The following is a 20,720-nucleotide window of genomic DNA, read 5'->3' on the forward strand; positions in this document are numbered from 1 at the left end:
TCCAGTAGGAAACACCAAGGAGAAGAAATGGCTGAAAAACAACATATGCAGTCCAACACAAATACCAAACAAAGCCTCCCCTTGTGTAGTTCTGACTGCAAGGTATAACTCCACGACACATGCAGCAGCACTGTTGATGTGCAGCAAGCTATGGAGGTCAAACCTCTGACACATGACAAAACTTTGATGTGCTGCCATCCACTACTATCAGTGACTTACATCAGGGACCAATGGAGGAAACATGGCTTGTGCAGAAATAAACACCTCCCACAGTACAAATCCTTCCATTTACAAAGGTTTTGCTGTGTAGAAGCTCACTAGTACGTTTTACTGATTTAGTTTATATTCAGTGTTAGCAATTGTTCTGAAGCACTCAAGCTTTCCCAATTGAATTAAAATTATTTTATAATGCTATCTAGCAACTGAAGAGAATAGTTTAAGTGTCTGACCAGTGTAATGGCAGAACCTCCAGAGTGCTTTTGATCCTGCACTGCTCACCAGTTTGCTCTTGGCACTCAACAGAGCATCAGATAACTCACTGACGTTCCTGTCAGGATATACCCACATGGAATAAACCAGCAAACTGGCGGCTAGTTTAACCTCATCTCTCTATGGTGACATAAAAATGAGAGGTTACTTGTGACTACAGATTCCACAAACATTAAGTGTTGAGTAACTTACCACATTGCTGATAAAGTATTACAAGTATTTCAAGTAGTATGAGTTCCCCATAATAATAAAGTATTTGCAGGATGCACCTTTATATACATTTCTATTTCTTAAAAAATATATTGGATAATAAATAATAAGAGTAAAAAAACAGAAATGAAAGATGCTTTGAATGATCAGGCTGGTGGTGTAAAAGTTACCTGTAAATCATGCACAGGGCATGAGAGTGGAGCTGGCTACAGACAGGTGGTTTTTACTAGGAGGCATTAATGTAACATTCAATTATTCCACTGCATACTGGCTGTTTTAACTCAGCCAAATTAGAATACATTTTATATTGACTATTTTGACATTTGCTTTATTTGGCAAGTAAAACAAAACTGATCCAATTTCCTTGCAGCCATTGTAAACCATAAACTGTACAACAAGAGGTTATAAAATATATAAGCCTTGTAAACACTTCTTTTCAGAATGTCGCTGATGCTCTGAGCTCTAATTTTGGCCCTGTTCCCAATAGCTTTGATGCTGCTCTGCAGCTTTCCCTGCTTGGCCATAAAGTGACCCTTCCACACTTAGTGATTAAGGACTGCCATTGACATTCTCTTGCTATGATAATTTTTTTTCTTTATTGTGGAAATCTGCCCAGGCAGGAATTTCTTGCAGACAGAAAATTAAGATCTGTTCTGTAAAATCAAGACATCTTTTTCTCTGATCTCACATGGCCTGTGCTAGCACGTAGCTTATGTCCAGCAGAGCTTCAAAACAACGTGTCAGCTCCTGGTGGGACAGGCTGAAACCGTCAGAAGACTGATGGCTTTTCATCTCTTTTGTCTCCATCTCTGTTTGAGGAACAAGACAGCATTTCTGCCTGCAGCACACCTGCTAGTATAGGACAGCAAGCAGCATGCCATGGCATGACAGGTGACTGAGCAAAACTCTCCCTGAAAGTTATGCCCAAATGCTTTGAAGAGCTTGAAGAGCCACTGCAAGACAGCAGATTTAAGTCTGGGTCACGGCTGAAGGCTTAAATGTACACACTTTCCTTAAAAAGAGACCTGATAGCTTTTCTGGGAACAGTTTACAGTAGTTTAAAAGTGTCACTCTCTGAGATGACCTGTGAAGAAGACCCTGTAGGACATGAGTGTTTTCCACCCATATGAAACAATGTTCTTCATATATAAACTGATCCCCTTGGAACCCAACTCCGCTATCAACTTCAGAATTCTAGCTCTGAATAGTTATTGTAATTCTGTAAATGTATCTGCAGGATATCAAATGCCTAGTGCACAAATACATGTTCACTTAATTAGACAGAAGCCCACAGGGACCCGAAGAGGACGTGCAATAGCTTGGTCCAGAGCTCAGCTGATGAGCCCCATCAGTGGGAGTCAATCTCACACTGGATGCTGTGTTTTCACAGCAAATGGTAGGAGTATAAACTACTCGGTGTAACCTTTGTCTGGATTGGTTTGTTGTTGAACAACACTGCTTTGTCCAGTGAAATCCAACAAGTAAGGTGTCAATATGGGACTAATGTTATACGCAAGTATACACACAAGTGCATACATTTAGACATGCACACAAATACTGTCTGTAATACAGGGAAAACAGCCTGCACAGACATCGTGAAAGCTTCTGCTCAGAAGTGCTGCTCCTGTCAATCACTGCAGGATAAGCAGTCAGTTCTGCATACTCAGTGTCAGCTCCAAGACTGGACCACAGTTGTTGGGTCCAAAAGAAAACAAGCAACAGGGCCAATACTTCAAATCATGAATGAATTGATTCTGGAGACTGAATGACTTTGTCTCCCCATGCATTAAAACCTTTATGAATGCTTCTCCCTCCCTTTGGTTAAGGAAATAAATCTGCCTCACTGCATCCCACCCTCCAGGGATGACCTGCATGTACTTGTTGGAAACTGCGACATCCCACACAGTTTAAAGAAAAAGTGTAGCTTGTATTTTCCCTTCCACTCCAGGCTTCTTCTTCCTTCTTCCTTCTTTATTTGCATGTCTTGATACAACAGCCAAAGGAACTTCCAGTAGGCAAATATTTGAAAGAATGACCCATTCCCTCATTATCAGCTCATGCCATGAAATCATTCACACTGATGTGTCACCCTGGCCTTGATTCCACCAGACAAGGTGGAAGGTGACAAGGTCAGTAACAGTAAGTGAGCAGCATCAAGCAGAAGAGGCTGGAAAGCAGAAAACTTACCTTGGCAGGTTAGGAGCTGGTGTTGAAGATGGTGCCTGGGATGGAGGGGTGGCAGGCTGTGGAGATTCATGGTTGCGTGGAACTCTGCCCATCCGATACCAAATACCCATGTTGTTCAACTCCCTGTGTAATCAACACACAAGACATTAATGCTACAAGCACATGCTGCACATGTATTGAGCACTGATGTGTTTCATGCTTTGGTTAGTGAGAACAGTCTAATTAGGAAAAAAAATAACCAATTCCTACAAACTCAGTAACACTTATTTTTATGTAGGCTTTTTAATGACAAACTTCTGGAACAAAAGCTACTATTTAATAATTCTAGAAAAACAGGGTACATGGTCTTGGTACAATTAAATTTATGACAACAGCTTCTGGAGTGAGGGGTACTTACCCTATGAACGTGTACTGAGGAGGGGCTTGTTTAGATCTACCCAGAATTCTGATGTCACAGATCGCTGCCTCTGTAGAATCTCGAGGGATGAATTTAATGCACAGCCTCTTCTTTCTGAAAGCTACTTCTTCTGCAAAAACAACCCAGGACACATGGTGGGTTTTATGCAAGATTAGGGTATAAAAGTTATTTATTGTCTCTCCTGATATTAGGAAGATAATTATGGCAGGAACTGGAGCCAAAGAACAGATATATGTCAGCAAACCAGACAGTGCAGTGCCATTCGGTGACTGGGGAAATTTTCTATCAGGAGCTCGCTGTACACTGTGAGATTTGCTATTAAGCACCGTGATAAACCAATACTCCCTTCTCCCCCCTGCAGAGAAGATATCATGTATGCCACAGAGAACTGCACCATGGAACAGAAATGGCAGGTGATTTTTCCCACTCCATATACTTCTCACATTTTCCTTCTCTTTCCAAGGTAAAGTTTGCCTTACCAGCCTGGAGAGTCGTATCTAAATATCCCTCCCACAGGCATTGCCTCTGGGAACATACCTGGAAGCTGCTGACAAAACCAGTCAGCTTATTCTTCCAAGTGCTTGCAAACAGCCAGCTACACCGGGAGGAGGAGCAGGCAGAAACACAGACTGTCAGGCAGAGTGGCTAACAATAAAAGCTGTCTGCCCAAATCTCGCACATCCTGAGTGATAATGGCCTCTCCTGCCTCAGTCAGAAAGTGCTAAAACAATACTCTCACTGGTATCTTTGTAGGGCCAAACCAGGTTTACAAAGTAGTAATTGCCATGACTCCTAGAGGGAAACTGGGCTGCGCTGACTTGGGTTCAAAGGATGAATCAATCTGCTGCATGGCCCTTCCCTGCTGTGCCACACAGAGCAATTTCACTTGTTTCTTTGTTATCCATCAAGAAAAACTCAAGCCCATCAGAGTTAAGGATTATCTATATAATGAATTCATGTAAACGCACGCTGCCCAGGAGCATGCAGCCCAGTCCACATCCAGCTATGGGTCAGTGTGTGATGGTGAGTGGTGCAGGTTTGTAGTCCTTGGAAACCATTGCTCTGTCTCACTCTACAGAGTCCCTTAGAGTCTCCATGTGAGCAAGGTGAGGTTTCTATCTGTAAATGCAGGCACTTGAAAGGCATGACAGAAGTCCAAAAAATGCGAATTTAAAGTGCAGACACTGAACGAAAATCTGGAAACAACCAACAACTACAAACAAGTGCCTGCAAAATAAAACCTCTTCAGTTTAATGTAAATAAATATCCTCCAGCTTAAAAATATGCTCTCACTTCAACAGATGGCAAGCAGCCCTGTCTCTATAGGCTCCTCCTGTTTTGTAATCTGCACCCTGGAGAAAGCAATCCATCCTGGGCTCTGAAATTTGCTGTCGCTCCAGCACCAATAAATGCACAGACAGTGTGAGGTGTGTCACAATACAGCATCTGTGCAGGCAGCTTTGCAGTTACAGTGCTACTTTTTAGAGATGCTAAACACCTGTATCTCTGAAGTCTGACCCGCTCCTGCTTTGGAATACTAGGGGTTTATCTGAAGTGCCTAAAACTGATTTTTTAGAAGCCTAGAGTTTAAAGTTTCCAAATGTGCACATTTTCTTAGAATGTAGGAAGGAATACTATATTTATATGTCTTTACTACAAAGTCACTTAAAGAAGACCACAAAGACACATATACCACAAATTTAACTCTGAACAAAGTCAGTGTCTCTTATTTGACTTTCATAGTAGGTACAAAGCTGCCTATTTGCTTTTGTCTCTGATCTCTTTCATACTTGACTAGAGCCAGCAGTCTGTAGCAAACTTGGTTTAGGAACTGGATTCATTAATTTTAAGTAAACATATTATGAATAGTCCATTGAAATGTGTTCATTCATGGTAATGGAGGCAGGGGTATGCAATGCTTCATTAATACAGACAGTGCCTCTGCTTTAAGAATCGCACGGGTGGCAATCTCTGCATTTTACACTAATTACAAATCCCTCTTCCACCTTTCCACTGTAACTTTCAAAAAATGCCAGCAGCACACTCTTAAGTGTCCCACACTCCCAAGGGCAAGCACGACAAGCCCATGACACTCCCTTGTGCTATACATGCCCAGGAATTCTCCACGCAAAGTGGGCTGCTAAGCCTTTTGATTTTAGGGCACAGGCTCAAATCAGAACCAAGTCGATAGCGACTGGAAAACTTTCCTCATCTGCTGTAGACTCAGAAGAATTATTCCCTGTGAAGCAGGCTCATATAACTCCTTTCTAACCATATCCAGGCTGCATTTCATTACTGACTAGCACTGGTAGCAGCCCTGCTCCAGCAGCAGCAGCAGCTGTGCACTGGCACAGTGTCCTGTGGCCCCTCAGCACTCTGCTGCCACAGGGCTTCTCCCCAGCCCCCCACTGCACAGCCAAGTCCTGCTGCTGCCACTGGTCTCGGGGGATCTAAATACAATGTTTGGGAATGACTGGCTTAAATTTGCAGCAGCAAAGTCATTTCTGCCTCGCAGAAATCAGGATGGTATTTTCCTTGGACACTGAACTTGTGTCTTCTCTCAGCAAGCACAAACATAGCCCACCACCCTCAGCACTACCTGCCAGGACACGGGCCTTTGCTTTTTCACAGAGGGAGGTGTAAAGCCAGGGTACACAAACCCAGAACTATGAGCGTATGCCCTTCCTTTCAGTATCCATCAGCAAACATCCAACAGAACAGCAGACCTGCTCCTGCTAGGCCTAGTCTGTTCTTGCAAAATAAAAGAATAAACTTTATTTTCCTGCCTCAGAACTGCGCTGCTCCAGCAGGCTGGTGACAGGCATGCTGCAGCCTGAGTGTGCCTGCTGAAGAGTATAGGTAAAACAAAGGCTGTTTCACTGCAGTCCAGAGCTGCCCTCAAACATGCACATGTAACCCCAGAGAGAAGCAGTGACAACAGCATCCATCTGCCCAGGATACAGCCCTCCACCACCCAACCACACAGGTATTGGTGCATCAGGACTGAAGAACATACACCAACTTACGTGTATCGATGGTCTCCTGGATGGGGATAAAGCCCACAGGTAAAGTGTCCTTGATATCAATGAGCTTCATATCAACCAAGACATTTCCTAAATGACTCTTTGGAGAGAGAAAAGAAACAGTTGACTATGACAATGTCACCAAATTCAAACCCATTTGTTCTCACCTGCTGAGCCCCAAGACACCTTGCGCTGTATCTGACCACTAACTTTAATGGTAAGGAGGTACACGAAACCAACATTTGCAACTGTTCCCCCTGCAGGAACTACATGATGACTGACTAGGAGATACGAGACAACCTCCAGCACTCACAGATTCCTACACCTCATCCACTGCCATACTTCTGGATCCTTAGAGGCAAAACCAAACTCTTCCCTTTGGAAAAACAGCAGTTTGAAGTATTGCCTCCACCACCTTATCCACAAAGCAGGTCACCTTAGTTCTCTCACACTCAATATATAAAACAGCAACATAACATTTCCATGACAATAACAGCAGAAAGCATTACAGGAAGATGGTTCATATATACAGAGCCAAAGTTATTACATGCATTAGCTAATTAGGGTTGAATAGACATGGTTCTAGCTCCAAATGCAGACACACTCCAGAAGAACAGGCCATTTGGAACGAAGAACTTCATTTGGAGTCCATATGAATTCTGAACTGATGCCTTGTCCTATTAATCAATTCCTGAACAGCTCAAAACACAATTTAGAATGACAGCCACCACAATTGTTTAGAGACCACATTTTCTTTGCAGTTCTTGTTAAAGCCAGCATTGCTGCCAATAATCTGGATTCATGTATGGAGGAATAGCGCACACACACTTTAGCTACTACACAACCTTTATAAACAGAAATGCAATACAGAACAATTAAAATTTCATCCTAAGCCATTGAACCATGTCAGTGTACTTTACTGTTACTGGTTGCTAAATATCTCCTGGAGTTTTTATCTGGCAGAATATTTCAAGGAAACATCTTACTATTTTAAAACCTACTTAATTTTGCAGCCTCTGAAATTAGGGGAGATCAAGTCCAAATATGCCCACATCTGTAGCCCACCACATAAACACAAGCACAGCACATGTCCTCTGCTCGCACAAAGGGGCAGCTCCGTCCCTGCTGTGGCTAAGGAAACACAGAGCAAGCAGTGCTGGGTGTTGCCAAGCCTGAACATATCAGTTATTGTTGTTCTGGCACAGCAAATGTTAGATGAAATGGTCACTGCTGATTCATCTTTCATGATTTATTTATCTAAATAAAGAGATGCTTCTGCTACGTTTGTTAGCTGCTGAATCACTGCTCTGCTATATCCACAGGAGAAAAGGCACAGAGGGCCAACATCTGCCAGATGCACCACTCAGGGTCTCCTCACCATGACACTCAAACACCAGCAATGCCCACACTCTCTGTCAGGTATTGTAACCTGTAGAGAATGATGATGATTCTGATAAAGAGACAGTGCAGGCTGTCTCCACTATAAACCAGGCATCTGAAGTTGATAACTGCAACATCTTCTTCAGGACAGTTACCAGTGTTTTGCTAAAAACAAAAAAATGCCCTGAGCAGCCAGAGGACCGTGACTGCAGATCAGCTGCTGCGCAGCTGGGACCCCCAAGTCTCCTCCACGCTCCTTTAATTCACTCGATCTCATCAGCATCAGGAGCGTATTCCCAAACCCTGCCGAGCAGAGCTCCATGCCAAACACACAACAGGCACTGGCTGAGCGTATTTGCACTGTCCCTGGTAGCCAGCAGTTGCTACTATCCTGTAATTATTTCTGACAACCTCGAATTTAAGGTAGCCACAGATAAACTTAATATTCAAATAATCACACATCTTTATACCCTCCCCTATTCTGGGGCTATTATTCCTGCTACTGCAGGTATTCCAGGATGAAAAGCACAATTACTGTCCATCCACCCCAGGAAGTGATATTTTCCATAGTTCTGGAGCTTTATTTCAATCTAGAGGTGGGGAGGGAAGTGGATGGAATAAAGGTCAAATGCTGGAAACTGGGAGCACCCAGCTTTCCTGTCAGGACCCATGATCAACCTCTGAACTTGCCATTGCCTGTCTGTTCCTGTCACTACCGAAAGAATGAGTACAAAATGGTATCTCCATACCCTGACGACTATGACTAAAAGCAGGATTACCCACTAGATGGAGTGCATTCATTGTAGAATTTAACAGTTCCTCCAGAAAAGAGGAAGTTTCCACACTAGCCTCAACCAGAAAGACAGTGGAAAGCATCAGGCTCTCACTGCACATGGTCTCACTCCTCTGGGGAAGATGCAGGCAGACAATTGCCACTAATCAGAAATTAACTTCTGCTTAATAGCCATGCTAGAGGATCACAAGAATATGGTAGCACGCACACAATGTGGGCAGATTTTCAAGAACCAGCACAAAGAAAGAAAAGCTAACCCTGCAAGAAAATACCTACAATGCCCCTGGATGCAGAAACTGATACCTTCAGTTCACATCATCAACACCACCTGCAGCATTTGCTTCTCTCTGGGTAATTACAGCTAGAAATTTGTCAGGATCATGAGCACACAGTGCCCATTGCTACAGCTGGAAATGCCAGCATGAAGCAGCTGCTGAAATGCAGCATTTCTGTCTCTGCTGCTTTTATTGCAGATTTTCCCAGCAATTTCTTTTCATGAAGAACAAAGACAACATGAAAATATCTGGCCATGGTATTTTGCTTCCTGAGTCACCCAAACTCAGTGAAATGCCTGCTTGAATTATAACTGGGTCCATAAAATGAATCATGGGTAAGAGCACACCAGGCACAAATGCAAATCATGCAGACACTCAGCAAATGGACTTACATTTTCTTTTGAAAATGATCTTGTGAAGCACAGGTATCGTGTGACCTTGGTTTTAAATAAGCCATCTTTCCAGAGGTCAGCATCCAAGCCATCTGCTGTTTGTGCAACCTGGATAAAGAGACAGAGGGAGAGAGGAGACATGTGAGCCAAGATAAAGTTAATATATGTGCCGTACTTCTCAGACCTCTTCTAATTAACAGTTGCCTGGACTCTCACAGCATCTCATTAGTTTCTTCACAATGTACAGTGCAAAGAACTTCCAAGAGGAGGTAGAAAAAGAAGTTCTAGAAACACTGTCTCTCAGGGGTCTGTTGATTAAAGATGCTCTGACAAAGGCTATTCTAATGAGGAAGCAGCACCTTTAGTTACAGTCTCCAAACAATAGTTTGGAAAAGTCAGCACATCGAGGCTCTCATTACCACCCTGCATGCAAGGACGCACTGGGGCACACTGTGAGGATGCTGCATACAAAGCACAGAAACTGCCCAATCTCAGCATTATTTTCACAGAAAAGCCCTCGAGGAAATCTGACTCCCAGGCCAAAAAGCTGCTTGCAGCAGTTAGGGAAAGTCCTGGTCTCTCGCAGACTTCAGCAGCAGTGCTGCACGTGAGGACACATCCTGCAAACATCCCACTCCAACACACACCTGCATCCAGTTGAATCAGTGGTGGACACAGCATGGAGAGCAAAGGCAGGAGAAGATTTCACCTTCATGCTGACTCAAGGAGTTGCAAGAGGCATCACCATGTCCAGTAGAAAGGCTCTGCGCTGACCGTGCACAGTGAAAGCTGGTAAAAACCCCCAAGGAAAAGGGTAGCAGAAATAAAATCAGTCCACCAGACTACTGCCCCACTGATGGCTCCCAACAGGAGACTCTAGCATGGTCAGAACCTACACAGAAGCACAGCTGAACTTCTGCCTAATGCCTCTCTGATGGGGGCAAACCACTCCACTGCAGCTCTTCCAACTCTAATCTTATTGAATTAAGACCTTGGCCCCAGAACAGCCTGATAACAAAGAGCTGACATTTGTAGTTGCTGTTTGCACCCATGTTTTGCCAGGATGAGACTCCATGCAGGGTGCAGGAAGCAAGAGATATGTGCTGACAAGACCCTCCAGTTATTCCAAGTGTGGGAGAGAAAAGTTGTGTTTATTGTCAGATCACCAAAGTGCTTTGGATGCTCTTTGCATTTTGGCAACTGCTGTCCACAACCCTCTGCTCAGCTCAAGCCCTTGTACATCACACACAGCTTTTGCAGTCAGACTTCTGCAATGCAACATGCACCATTACCAACAGTAACATTTTAAAACAGGATTTTGTCAGGAATTTTTATTGCTTTACTTTTCCTTGAATTCAGCTCTTTCCTAAAATACTAGGTTAGAAATGTATAAAATCCATGTGCAGCTTTCTCCCCAATAGGGAGAGGCCTGATGAGAAGATTGATAAGAAAAAATGTTGTCATTTAGGGAGACATTATAAGGACCACTCCTGCTTCTGCTGAAATGCAGCAGTTGCAGGTGACGTCCCCAGTGCTCTGCCCCAACATAATTCTGCTGAAGACTTTTTCTAAGCCTGGAGAACGTAAGCATGCATTAACCTGTCAGAAAACTCAAGGGGAAAGAAAACTGTGCAATATAAACAGGAAACTTCTTGCATCATCTACTGGGCTCCTGCAGGCAAGGAGGATCCCCACTACCTCTCAAAACAAAGCTGTGCTTGAGCAGTGCTGCTCCACCAGGGCAGCGTGCCCACAGCACAGGAAGGGAGCCAAGGCAGACCCACCAGCAGGATGGGCACTGTGGCCCTCTGCTCAGATAAGAAGTGACAAACAAGTGAGACAGAGGACACAGCACCCAGTATGGCAGGCACAAGGAGTGATCCTTTTCATCATGGAGCTGGCGAAGACTCTTCTTAAGCATGTCATACAAACAAATGGACTTGATGGAATGACACCCAGTAAGGAAGGTGTCCTCCAGCCCACCTCTCCAAGTGTGGGGTGATGTACCTGCTGTCCAGCACCCAGGATGGGGTCACTACTACCACAAGACAAGCCTTTGGCAAACAGCCCCACTAAATCTGTCTGCCCCACGGCTGGTGCTCCAGCACAGCCCTGGGCAAGCAGCATGCTCGGCTCCTGCCCCACAGCAAACCCCAGTGTGGAGCTGACGTTCACCCACAGCAAGGAACGCGGCTGCACAGGAACCACACCTCTCCTACCCAAGCTCCTCACCTCCAGCTTTTCCTCTCCTTCCTCCCCACCCATACACTCAGTCTTGCCAGTTTGGGCAGATTTTCAGGAATCTAAGCTCAGATTCCCAGATCTAAGCACACTTTATACACTTCCACAAAATCAAGTCTTCAGTTCTTCAGCTGTTAAAGACCTGGCCAGTTACCACAAATGTCAGTAGTTGTTTTCTAAGCAGACAAAAAAAGCAGTGGAAATTTCTGACTAATTAAGTACTGAGGGGGAAAAGATCTGACCCATTCACCATGCTTCCTCCAGGTCTGACACCCTGGGTTCTGCCACACCACCAGCTCCAGCTGGGCAGTGTGCCGATCCCCAGGGCTCCATGTGAACCTGGCAAACAGACCAGGACACCCCCTGGGCATTTAACACTTACTGGGATGAAAGTACTCATGCCTTGGCTTGTTTGTTTCAAAGGGAAGCAAAGGGAAAAGGAAGGAAAAGAATAATATAATGGTTGTTTATTCAAGAAAGAACCTATATGAAAGGGAAACTGGGTAAAGCCTATAAATAATATAAATTTATAAATTATATAAATAATATAAGTAAATTGCTGTCTCAGAGAGAACTGAGTGTTCCATCAGCACAAAACTCAAATCCATCAGTGAAATACAGTTTGTCTGTTACTTTCCCATGCAACTCTGACTCTGTAGAACTGAATGCTGCAGGATGCCATAGCAAAAGGCAGTGCACGATCAGATTCCTAAGGGGACTACAACAGCATCCCCAGATAAACTGGTGTTAATGCTTCCCAAAAGATGAGAGGCAAACCTCTAACAACTAGGGCTTTAGGGAGCTCACCCCTAGGATGGTTCTGCCACAGCTGCCTCCATCAAGGCTTTACTACCCAAAGCAACAAGCAGCTGTTGGTGTCTCATTAGGGAAATAACATATCCTGAGAAAAAAAGCCTGAGACCACCCAAATCCACATGTTGCCAATGTCTCAGAACACTTTCTGCACCCTCAGTTCCATGATCTTCTGCACCCTCAGCTCCATGCCTCCACTTTGGACAGACCAGGTATCTGAGAGGTCACAGGGAAGTGACAATCCCACACATTGCTCCAGAGCCCTGACTTGTGCAGAGGACCCACCTTCCCAGACATCCAGGTAAGAAAAGCACCACATCGTGTGCCACAGTCCCAAGAGTTTGGGCACTATGACACCCTGGCACATCAGGGTGGTACCAGGAGCAGCCCCATCACAGCAGGTGTTGTATGGTAGGAAGGACACCGACCATGGCTCATGGCACCAGGCACTGAGTCGGATGTCTGATCTGCCATGTGAGAGGCTGAAGGAGTAAGTGTGTGCTAGGGGTAAGACAACTGCAGACAACAGGCACATCCCCAGAGCCTGAAGTGAGGACTGCAGAGACAAAGAGTTACTTGCAACAGAGGAAGGCAGAAGAACCAGAGGAGAGGCAGCCTCCTCTCTGTGCCCCCTAGGAGAGAGCGACCCACATTCACATGCATTATTACAACACCACCATAATTGGATTAAGCCACAGGAAGACTCTTTTATCTTGTTTAGTTTAAACTTAGTTAGTGCAGACAGGCTATCTGGGGTGAGCGCTCTCTCTGCCCAGTCATTTAGGCAGAATGCAATTCTGTTATCACAACTCTCACATTGTCCCATGCTCCTTTATCAGGGCAAGCAGCTAATTACACAGACTGGCTCACACAGGTAATCAGCACTCAGGAAAACACAGTAAGTACAAAAACCTTCCAGGTCTTTAAGGAGCCTTTTCACCATTCCACCCCTCCTGTCTTTACTTCAGCCTAATCAGTTTTCTTCCTTGTCATACTGAACACAGTATGCAGAGCTCCACAGCTGAAAAGGTGTGAGCAAAGCCTCACATCAACTGGTTTCCACTCCCAACCTCACTCAAATTGTGTAACTCCAGAAACCCCAAGTGTGATGTAGCACAGTTGGAGCAGGATGGGTGAGCAGATGGATTATGGGTCAAATCTTTCCATAGAGAATTCTGCAAGGTCAATATTTTATGACAGTTCTCTGTTTGGGACACTTAATTTATGGGGAGAAAAATCATGCTGTTGGTTACACAACAACCAAATCAAGGCACAAGCAGCTGTTAAACAGTTATCTCCCTTTACTCATTCACATATTCATCTCTGCTATATCCAGCTGCCTTTTCCTGCTGCCCAGTCTCCTGCCAAAGCTTAGTTTAGGGGTTTTCATTCTGTCCATCAAAATCATCCTTGCAATTTCAGCTAGATGCAAAACTCTTGCTTCTCATTCTAGAGCTTCTCATCATCATTGTGCAGCGCTGATATGTGGGATTAAACAGCTGATGCGGGATCCATTTATTCAGAGATATAATTTGTGCAATACTTAGGACTCCTTCAGGATGAATGTTACTAGGATTATTAAATTTGCATGCCACAGTGGCCAGCTGTTTCTGAAAACCCCTCCTCCAGGTAATTATGCTCCTCTGGAGTGGCACAGATGAAGAACCCACAAACCTCCACTGAGAGAAAGCTCTAAGTGCTGTGGGCTGTGAGGTGGGCAGCTGGATATCAAATTGCTTCTTAAAGCACAGACCTGAAGGTAAACCCTCTCTGGAAAAGACTCTATTCCCAGTAAAGTAAAGCCTCATTAGTGCAGAACTAAAGCATTAGCAACAGCAGCTGAAATATCTCTACTTACTACATCATAACCTGTCGGTGCTCGGTTCCGGGATGCAACCACACCGACCCCCGTGATGGGATCCATCGGTAAGTCAGGCAAGGCATCTGAGAGGTCTCGCACTTCAGGCATTATGGACTGATCCTAAAAGAAAGGAGCAGAATTAAAGGGCTGCTTGGCAGAACACCCCAACAGAAGACAGAGCACCAAGAGCCTGCATGCATGCAACAGTGCCTGTGCTGACACACTGCAGACTGCCAAATTAAACACAGGATTAGGCCAGACACACCTTCTGCACTTTCGTTTGCTTTTGATAAGAGGGTACATATGTGCAATGCTCAATAGGTTTGGAATTTGGGCTAGCAGTCCCTTCTGCAATTGATTTTGTTGCTTCCAGGATACTTAGCATGGGCTGGTCTCCACCTAGCAATGATGGGAAAACCCAGTCTCATTTCCTTCCTTCCCAAACAGAGACCAAATTTCATCCCTGAGACAGGAGGGCCGAAGCGGCTCTGCCATTCCGAGCAGCAAGAAATCTGCTCCTAATGGCTTCATCCACAGTGGGTGTTAGACACCCTAAGGATTCCCCTATGAGTCTCCAGTCCCATTGCACCCTTCTGAACGAGAACATTTTCATGTAGCAGCACAGATGTATCTGGCGCTGTATACAAACCCGCGCTTTCTGCAGAGAGCCTCAACACCAGCAGAACACAGATGAAGCAGCACAGGAGGATCTGATGCAAAGCAGACAGAGGCCCTGAAGAGGCCTGAGCATCTTCCAGGAGAAATGAGACACCAAGTACTTCAGGGGAGGGAGATACGTGAAGAGGGACAGCAGTGGGTAAAACCAACCAATTTTGGAGAGATGCTATTGCAGGAAGCAGAAGGAGAGGACAAGTTGCTGAAACTGGCTGAGGAGGAGGATGGGGAAAGGTGCCACTGCCTCAGCATGTGGTCTCCTGCAGAGGCAGCCAGTTAGGGCAGGTCTTCTCTGGCTTTCAGGCAGGAATGCCCCAGGAAACCACCCCCCACGCACCCCGAGATAAAAGGGTAGTGCTTTGTGTAAACAAGCGTCACTGCTGCGCAGCCAGACAAGCTGTGAACCAGAGCTACCTAATTCAATTCCCTCCTCAGAGCAATTAAACCCCAGCATTTCTAGGCCATGTAGATGGCTGGTTACTTACTGCTTCTAGAAAGGCAGAGGTGAGTGCTGGTGCCAGTAGGACCTGGGTTTACACTTCACAGTGCCCAGTCTGAACAAACATCGTGCTGCAGGCAGTAAAAAAGAGCAGGTCTGGGCCCTATGTAAATAATAATAATGTCACACGAACAGCCAGACTACCTGAGAAGTCCAAAACAACAGAAGCTAGAGACCAGTAACAGTGAAAGAACTATTGCTGATGAAACAAACCCAGGAGTGAGCTCTAGACACATGCACATAGACAAGCATCCAACACACACAGAACAAAGCGGACCCACTCTGCTCCCTATTCAGTTTAAGCCTTCAAAGGACAACTATAAGCTTATCCAAAGCCACAGGGGCACATCCTCCCCTGATGGCGTCCCTGTCCTCAGGGTGAGGAAGGGAGTGTCCCACAGGAACACTGGTGGCACCTGGCACAGCCCAGACAAATCCACAGGCTGCCCATGTGCCGATCCACCAACTCCAGATGTCTCACAAATAATCCAGAATCCATTGCCTAAAACACACGGTACCAAGCAAATCCAGTGTGGAATTAACAAAGAACTTAAGAGTCTGCTCTTCATACAGATGCACGTTTTCCAAAACTTTTCCAAGTCACTCTCAATAATGTAATTACTTGTTATTACACATAGGGAGGAGCTGGCAGATAATGCAGATAATACATGCTGATAGGAGCTTCTCTTAGGTCATTTTGAACTGAAATCCAGGTAAGTGATGATACTCCCCAACACGCCAAGAACTCCACACAGCAGGCTCCAGCACAGCTGCAGCTGTGCCAAGGGAAGCAAATCTGCTCCCTTGGTGACTCCACCAAACCTGCCCTGACAAAGTGCTGGATCGCTCTGCAGACAAGGGGAGCAGGGGGAGCCAGTACGGCACAAGAACCTCAGCTCAGGGGGATGCAGAGGGGTGGTGACCTGTCTCAGATCCTGGGGGAGTCTCACAACCTCAGCCTAACAGCATCCCATCCTTGGCCAGTGGGAGAAGGGCACCTTTGTCCAGCTGTTTGAGTCCTGCTCAGCATGGCTGGGGGAAGGGAAACAGCATCAATCCTCACTTTGTGCCGGCTCACACAAAGCCTCTCTATAGTTGCTAAGCAGGGAGAGCAGGGCCTTCTGCCTGTTGAGGCCAGGAGGCAGAACCACAGGGTGAGGCACAATGCAGCACCAGTGCAGGGCTCAGAACAGCACCTGCATCAGCTGAGCTCCCTGTGCAGCACCCGCCACCTTCCCTGCTTGGACTGCCATGCCCCTGCCAAGCGCGCAGGCAGGGGACATCTGCCCAGAACACCAACCTCTAGGCTCAGGGCAGCCAGCACAGTACAGCCAGGGGTGCAGTGATGGGTGCTGCCCAGGCTGTGCTGCAGCAGGCCCAGTCCCACTGCATGGGTGGCATCAAGGATGCATCTGGAACAGATACGGAGAAGCAGCAATTGGTTTGCACACTCGGGTAAATGTTTTTGTGAACTCTGCACAGGTCAGAGGGCAATCTCTGGCTGGGCAATCCTACAGACAATTAGTTACATCACACTTTTCCCCCCAGGGTGTCTGCAAAGTTTGGTTTCTTTTCTATCATGCCTTTGAACTTAAAAAACAAACAATGAAAGAACAGATTAAATTAAGGAGCAGGATTTCATAAATACTCCTATTAGACAGCTTGTTATTTTAATGGAGTTCTCTTTAAACAACACAAGTTTGACCTATATGCCCGCCTAACATCATGGTGGCAGAGGATTCAAACCAGATGACCTGGAGACGGACTCTCCCCATTCTGCACTAAGCTGTGCTTGCTGAGCTCTGCCCAAGTGCCCGTGCCCTCTGCCTGCTGCAGCATTATTCTGGAAACAGCCAAAAACAATTAGAAGGATATTTCTCCCATTAGTTGGAAGCATGCTCCCTGGAGGTCATTGTCAACTGCAGGGCCACATCCAGTCCCCAGCATGTCCAGGCAGCCATGGGAAGCCGGATGCAAGCCCTTGGGCAGGAAGAAGCTTCAAACCACCAAGGGGCCACTGAGACAAAGCCAGCAGGGAAAGGATGTGCCTCCACCAGAAACGTACTGTGCATCCTGCCAGCACCAGTCCTGAGCAGCACTCAGCAGAACAGTGTGGAACGGCTGCAGGAGAAGATGCTGTCACACAGCGGAGATGGCACAGTGAGGGCACTTCACTACCCCAGAACAGGCTGTTTTGCAGTCCATGACCACACTCACACACACCTCCCCTTCTCCCAGCACCCAAGACAGACTGTTAATATCCTTTTTGGTCAATCTCACCCATTGTCTTGCTATCTCCTCTCTGCTTTTACTAGTTTATTCTAGGTGTACTTTTCTGCTGGCTTCATGGTCAGCTAAAGAATTCCACTGTGGTGACTGATAACACACACACTGCTGGGCTTTGGCTGGGGCACACATATAGCAAAGCCACACATTTTCAGAAATCAATGTATTATTGTATGTACAGCATTTTTCCCCTCTTGGCGTTCCTTTTTAACAAGTTAGGCAAGTTCAAAAGCTGGTGGCTACATGATCAGATCAGACCTGATGATGTATTTGCTACAGAAGCATCACGCTGCCATTAAAGCGGGTCAAATTCTGAAGTTACATAGCAAGAGACTTGGAGAGAGAATGGTCTTATTGTTTCCTCCTTCAACTCTAAGCCCTGCACTTTGACACTGACTCACTCTTCCCACAGGCAGAAAAGTACGAGTGAAGGCAAAACTGGAAAAAAATTATCAACTACCCCACTGAGTTCCTGCACCCTGCGGGAAATAATCCCATCAAAACAAATCAGGCACACTGCTAAAAACTTTGTTCACATGCTTGGGCTATTGCTTCATTGTTCTGAAAAGGCAGTAGGTACTGCTGGCACAGCACAGGTCACTCAAAACTTATGCTGATGTACCCCTTCACACTCCTGGTCCTCCCACTGCATTCAGCAACAGGATACAGCCCCAGCCAATTTTCTATTTTTGTTCATGGAATAGCACATAGTTTCAATCAGAAAAACAGGAGACCATGGCAGGACACAGGGTCAGGGCGCTGGAGACTTCCATCACAAGCAGGCAATTCCAGTTTCACGTTTCACCCCAAACGAAGATATGTCTGGAATCACCTCTGCATCCCAGCTCTCATCCTCCAGACAGCTGCCCCATACCAGCTGCAAAATCTGTGCAGTTTGTGACTGAACTGGATGGAAACAGGAACTTAAGTCACAGAATGAGCAAAATCGAGACCTTGTAATGTTTCACAGCAGTTTTAAAGACGCTCACTTGAGAAATGTCCTATTTCAAAACAAAATAGGTTTCCACATACAATCTTACAACAGGGCAGAAAAATTTAAATGACACCCAGTTCAGCTGCTGCTACACTGGCATATGTATGAACAAGTCCCTGGGGGCTACAGGGACCCTCAAGCCTGGGATTCACTTTGCTAAGAGCAGCACGCAGTACATGACTGAAATGGGTGTTTTATTTCACACCTCCAAAAGCTCACACTAAGCTTGTGTCCCAATATGCTGATAAAATCCAGTAGGTAAGCCAATCTCAAATAAAAATTACAAGGATAACACTAGGGTAACACTCGCAACCTGCCACATGACACACAAGATCCACTAAGGTATAGACTGGCACATTCTCACTCAGTTTAAATAAAACACAAGATGGAGAAACTCAGGTTTCAGCCAAACCAGCTGAACACCTGCACAAGCCCAGCCTGTCTTGTTTGAGCTGAAGGACTCTGCTTGTGTTAGCATGGCCAGGCTATGAACACCCCAGCTAAGAGAAAGCCAAGGAAGAATTGGAGCTTGGGGAATCTTTGAGAACCTCTCCAGCAACCTCAGAGAAAACTCACAAGCCTCGGTCATGCAAGAGGCAAGCATAAAACATGGGCAGCACAGTATCACTGCTCCAGCCAATGCTGTAAAAAGAGAGCCAACATGATCACCTTCAGGTACGCCAAAACCTGAGACCAATTGAGACAAACAGGCAGTCAGGCTGCGAAGTCAAGCAGCAAAAAGACCACGCAAAATCCTTTTTGTTGTTGTATTCTCTAAGCAGTCAGTAACAAAATTGGCGGTGAAGTCTTGAGCAGGTCAAGGTCACCAGGGCTTTGCCCCACCGCTGATCCCCGAACCTGTTCCCTCCGCTGCCCGCCTGCCCGCCCAGCAGAGCGCTGCGGCCGCACCGGGAGAGCACGGGCTCCAAGACGGGGCTCGGCCGTTCGCAGCCGCGCTGCCAAGGCGCGGTCCCCCCGCCACCCCTACGCCGTCAGGCCCAGCCCCGGGGCGCTCCCGCCGGCCCCTCCGCCGCAAGCAGCCGGGGAACCCAGGAGGGCTCTGTCCGTGCCCGCGGACCGGGCCCGGGGCCGCCAGCCGCGGGGGAAGGGGTCTGTCCCAGCCTGGCCGCCTCCCCGGGGCCGCGGCGCCCCGGCCGTGCGAGTACTCCCCGCCCGCGGAGGGGCCGGGGGGCGGCCGGGCCGGGCCCCGCACTCGGACGCACCGCCCCCGCCGTGCCGGAGCCCCCAGCGCCCGCCGGGCCCGGCCCCCGCCGGGGAGCGCGGCGACAGCGCGGGGCCGCGGCGGCTGCGGGGACACTTAACTGTTGCCCGGGCGGCGGGCGGCGGATCGCGGCTCCCCCGTCGCAGGCAGAAGCAGCTCCTCATCGCCCGGCGGGGCCGTCGCGGTGCGGCCCGGCGGGAGGAGCGGCGGCGGGGGAGCGGCCTGCGGGCCCGGGCGGAGCGGCGCGGGGCGGGGAGCGGCGGGCAGGCCGCGGCCCGGAGCCTCCCCCGGCGGAGCAGAACGGGAGGCGCCGGGCCCGGGAAGCGGGGCCGTGGCCGTAGCAGCGCAGCTCGGACCCCTCCGCCGCCGCGCAGGCCCCTGCCGCTCCGCGCCCACCGCAGCCGGACCGCGGCGCGCAGGGCCCAGACCCGCCCCGCACCGCCGGCACCGCCGCACGACACCGCGCCGACCCCCCAAGCCCCCCGTCTGGTCCCTAGGGACACGCACCGCGCAGCAAAGCGGAAACGGCCCCGACACGATGCTCGGCCGCCCTAGTCCACCCCAGGGGCCCGCGGGAGGAGGAGTGGGCTCTGGCATCCCCCGCTCCCCAGGGCTCTGTCCTGTCCCCTGAGTCCCACCCTGGGTTGAGCCCCAGGTTTAGCCTGGGAAGCCCAGCTCCCGCGCCACAAGGAATTACACGAAATAAAGAAAACGGTTCGCCTGCTTGGGTGGAAACTTCTCCAGAGGTTTCCCTGGCTGGTGGCCTGCCCAGCAGTGATCTCTCGTCCTTCAGCCTTCGGAAAATGGCTGAGACCAGGTGGAAAAAAAAAGAGATGAATAATTCTAATTCTGTCACTGTAACCTCAAGCTTCCCTCTGAAAGAAACTACATCTAGGAGATAAGCAGCAGCTGATGTGGACAGATGAAAGGCAAATTGTCAAAACAAGATAGTTTTCTTCTTG

General features: G+C 47.5%; 1 protein-coding gene across 2 annotated transcripts in view; it reads right to left on the reverse strand.

Annotated features, from left to right (window-relative positions):
• MVB12B (multivesicular body subunit 12B) overlaps positions 1-19,958 on the reverse strand; it is a 57,575-nt gene extending 37,617 nt beyond the window's left edge. The window contains exons 1-7 of one of the 2 annotated variants that reach the window (XM_030461222.1): positions 19,860-19,943; positions 15,243-15,359; positions 14,080-14,202; positions 9,168-9,275; positions 6,331-6,427; positions 3,284-3,413; positions 2,887-3,009 (exon numbers count right to left, since the gene is read on the reverse strand). In XM_030461222.1, the coding sequence (XP_030317082.1) occupies positions 2,887-3,009; positions 3,284-3,413; positions 6,331-6,427; positions 9,168-9,275; positions 14,080-14,190 (569 nt within the window). In that variant the 5' untranslated portion in view covers positions 14,191-14,202; positions 15,243-15,359; positions 19,860-19,943. Of the gene's footprint in view, positions 1-2,886; positions 3,010-3,283; positions 3,414-6,330; positions 6,428-9,167; positions 9,276-14,079; positions 14,203-15,242; positions 15,360-19,859 lie in introns of both variants that reach the window. The other variant, XM_030461221.1, reaches the window with a different exon arrangement.
• Between the last annotated feature and the right edge of the window lie 762 nt (positions 19,959-20,720).

Source organism: Calypte anna, chromosome 17 (assembly GCF_003957555.1).
Source record: "Calypte anna isolate BGI_N300 chromosome 17, bCalAnn1_v1.p, whole genome shotgun sequence".
Lineage (NCBI taxonomy): Eukaryota > Metazoa > Chordata > Aves > Apodiformes > Trochilidae > Calypte > Calypte anna.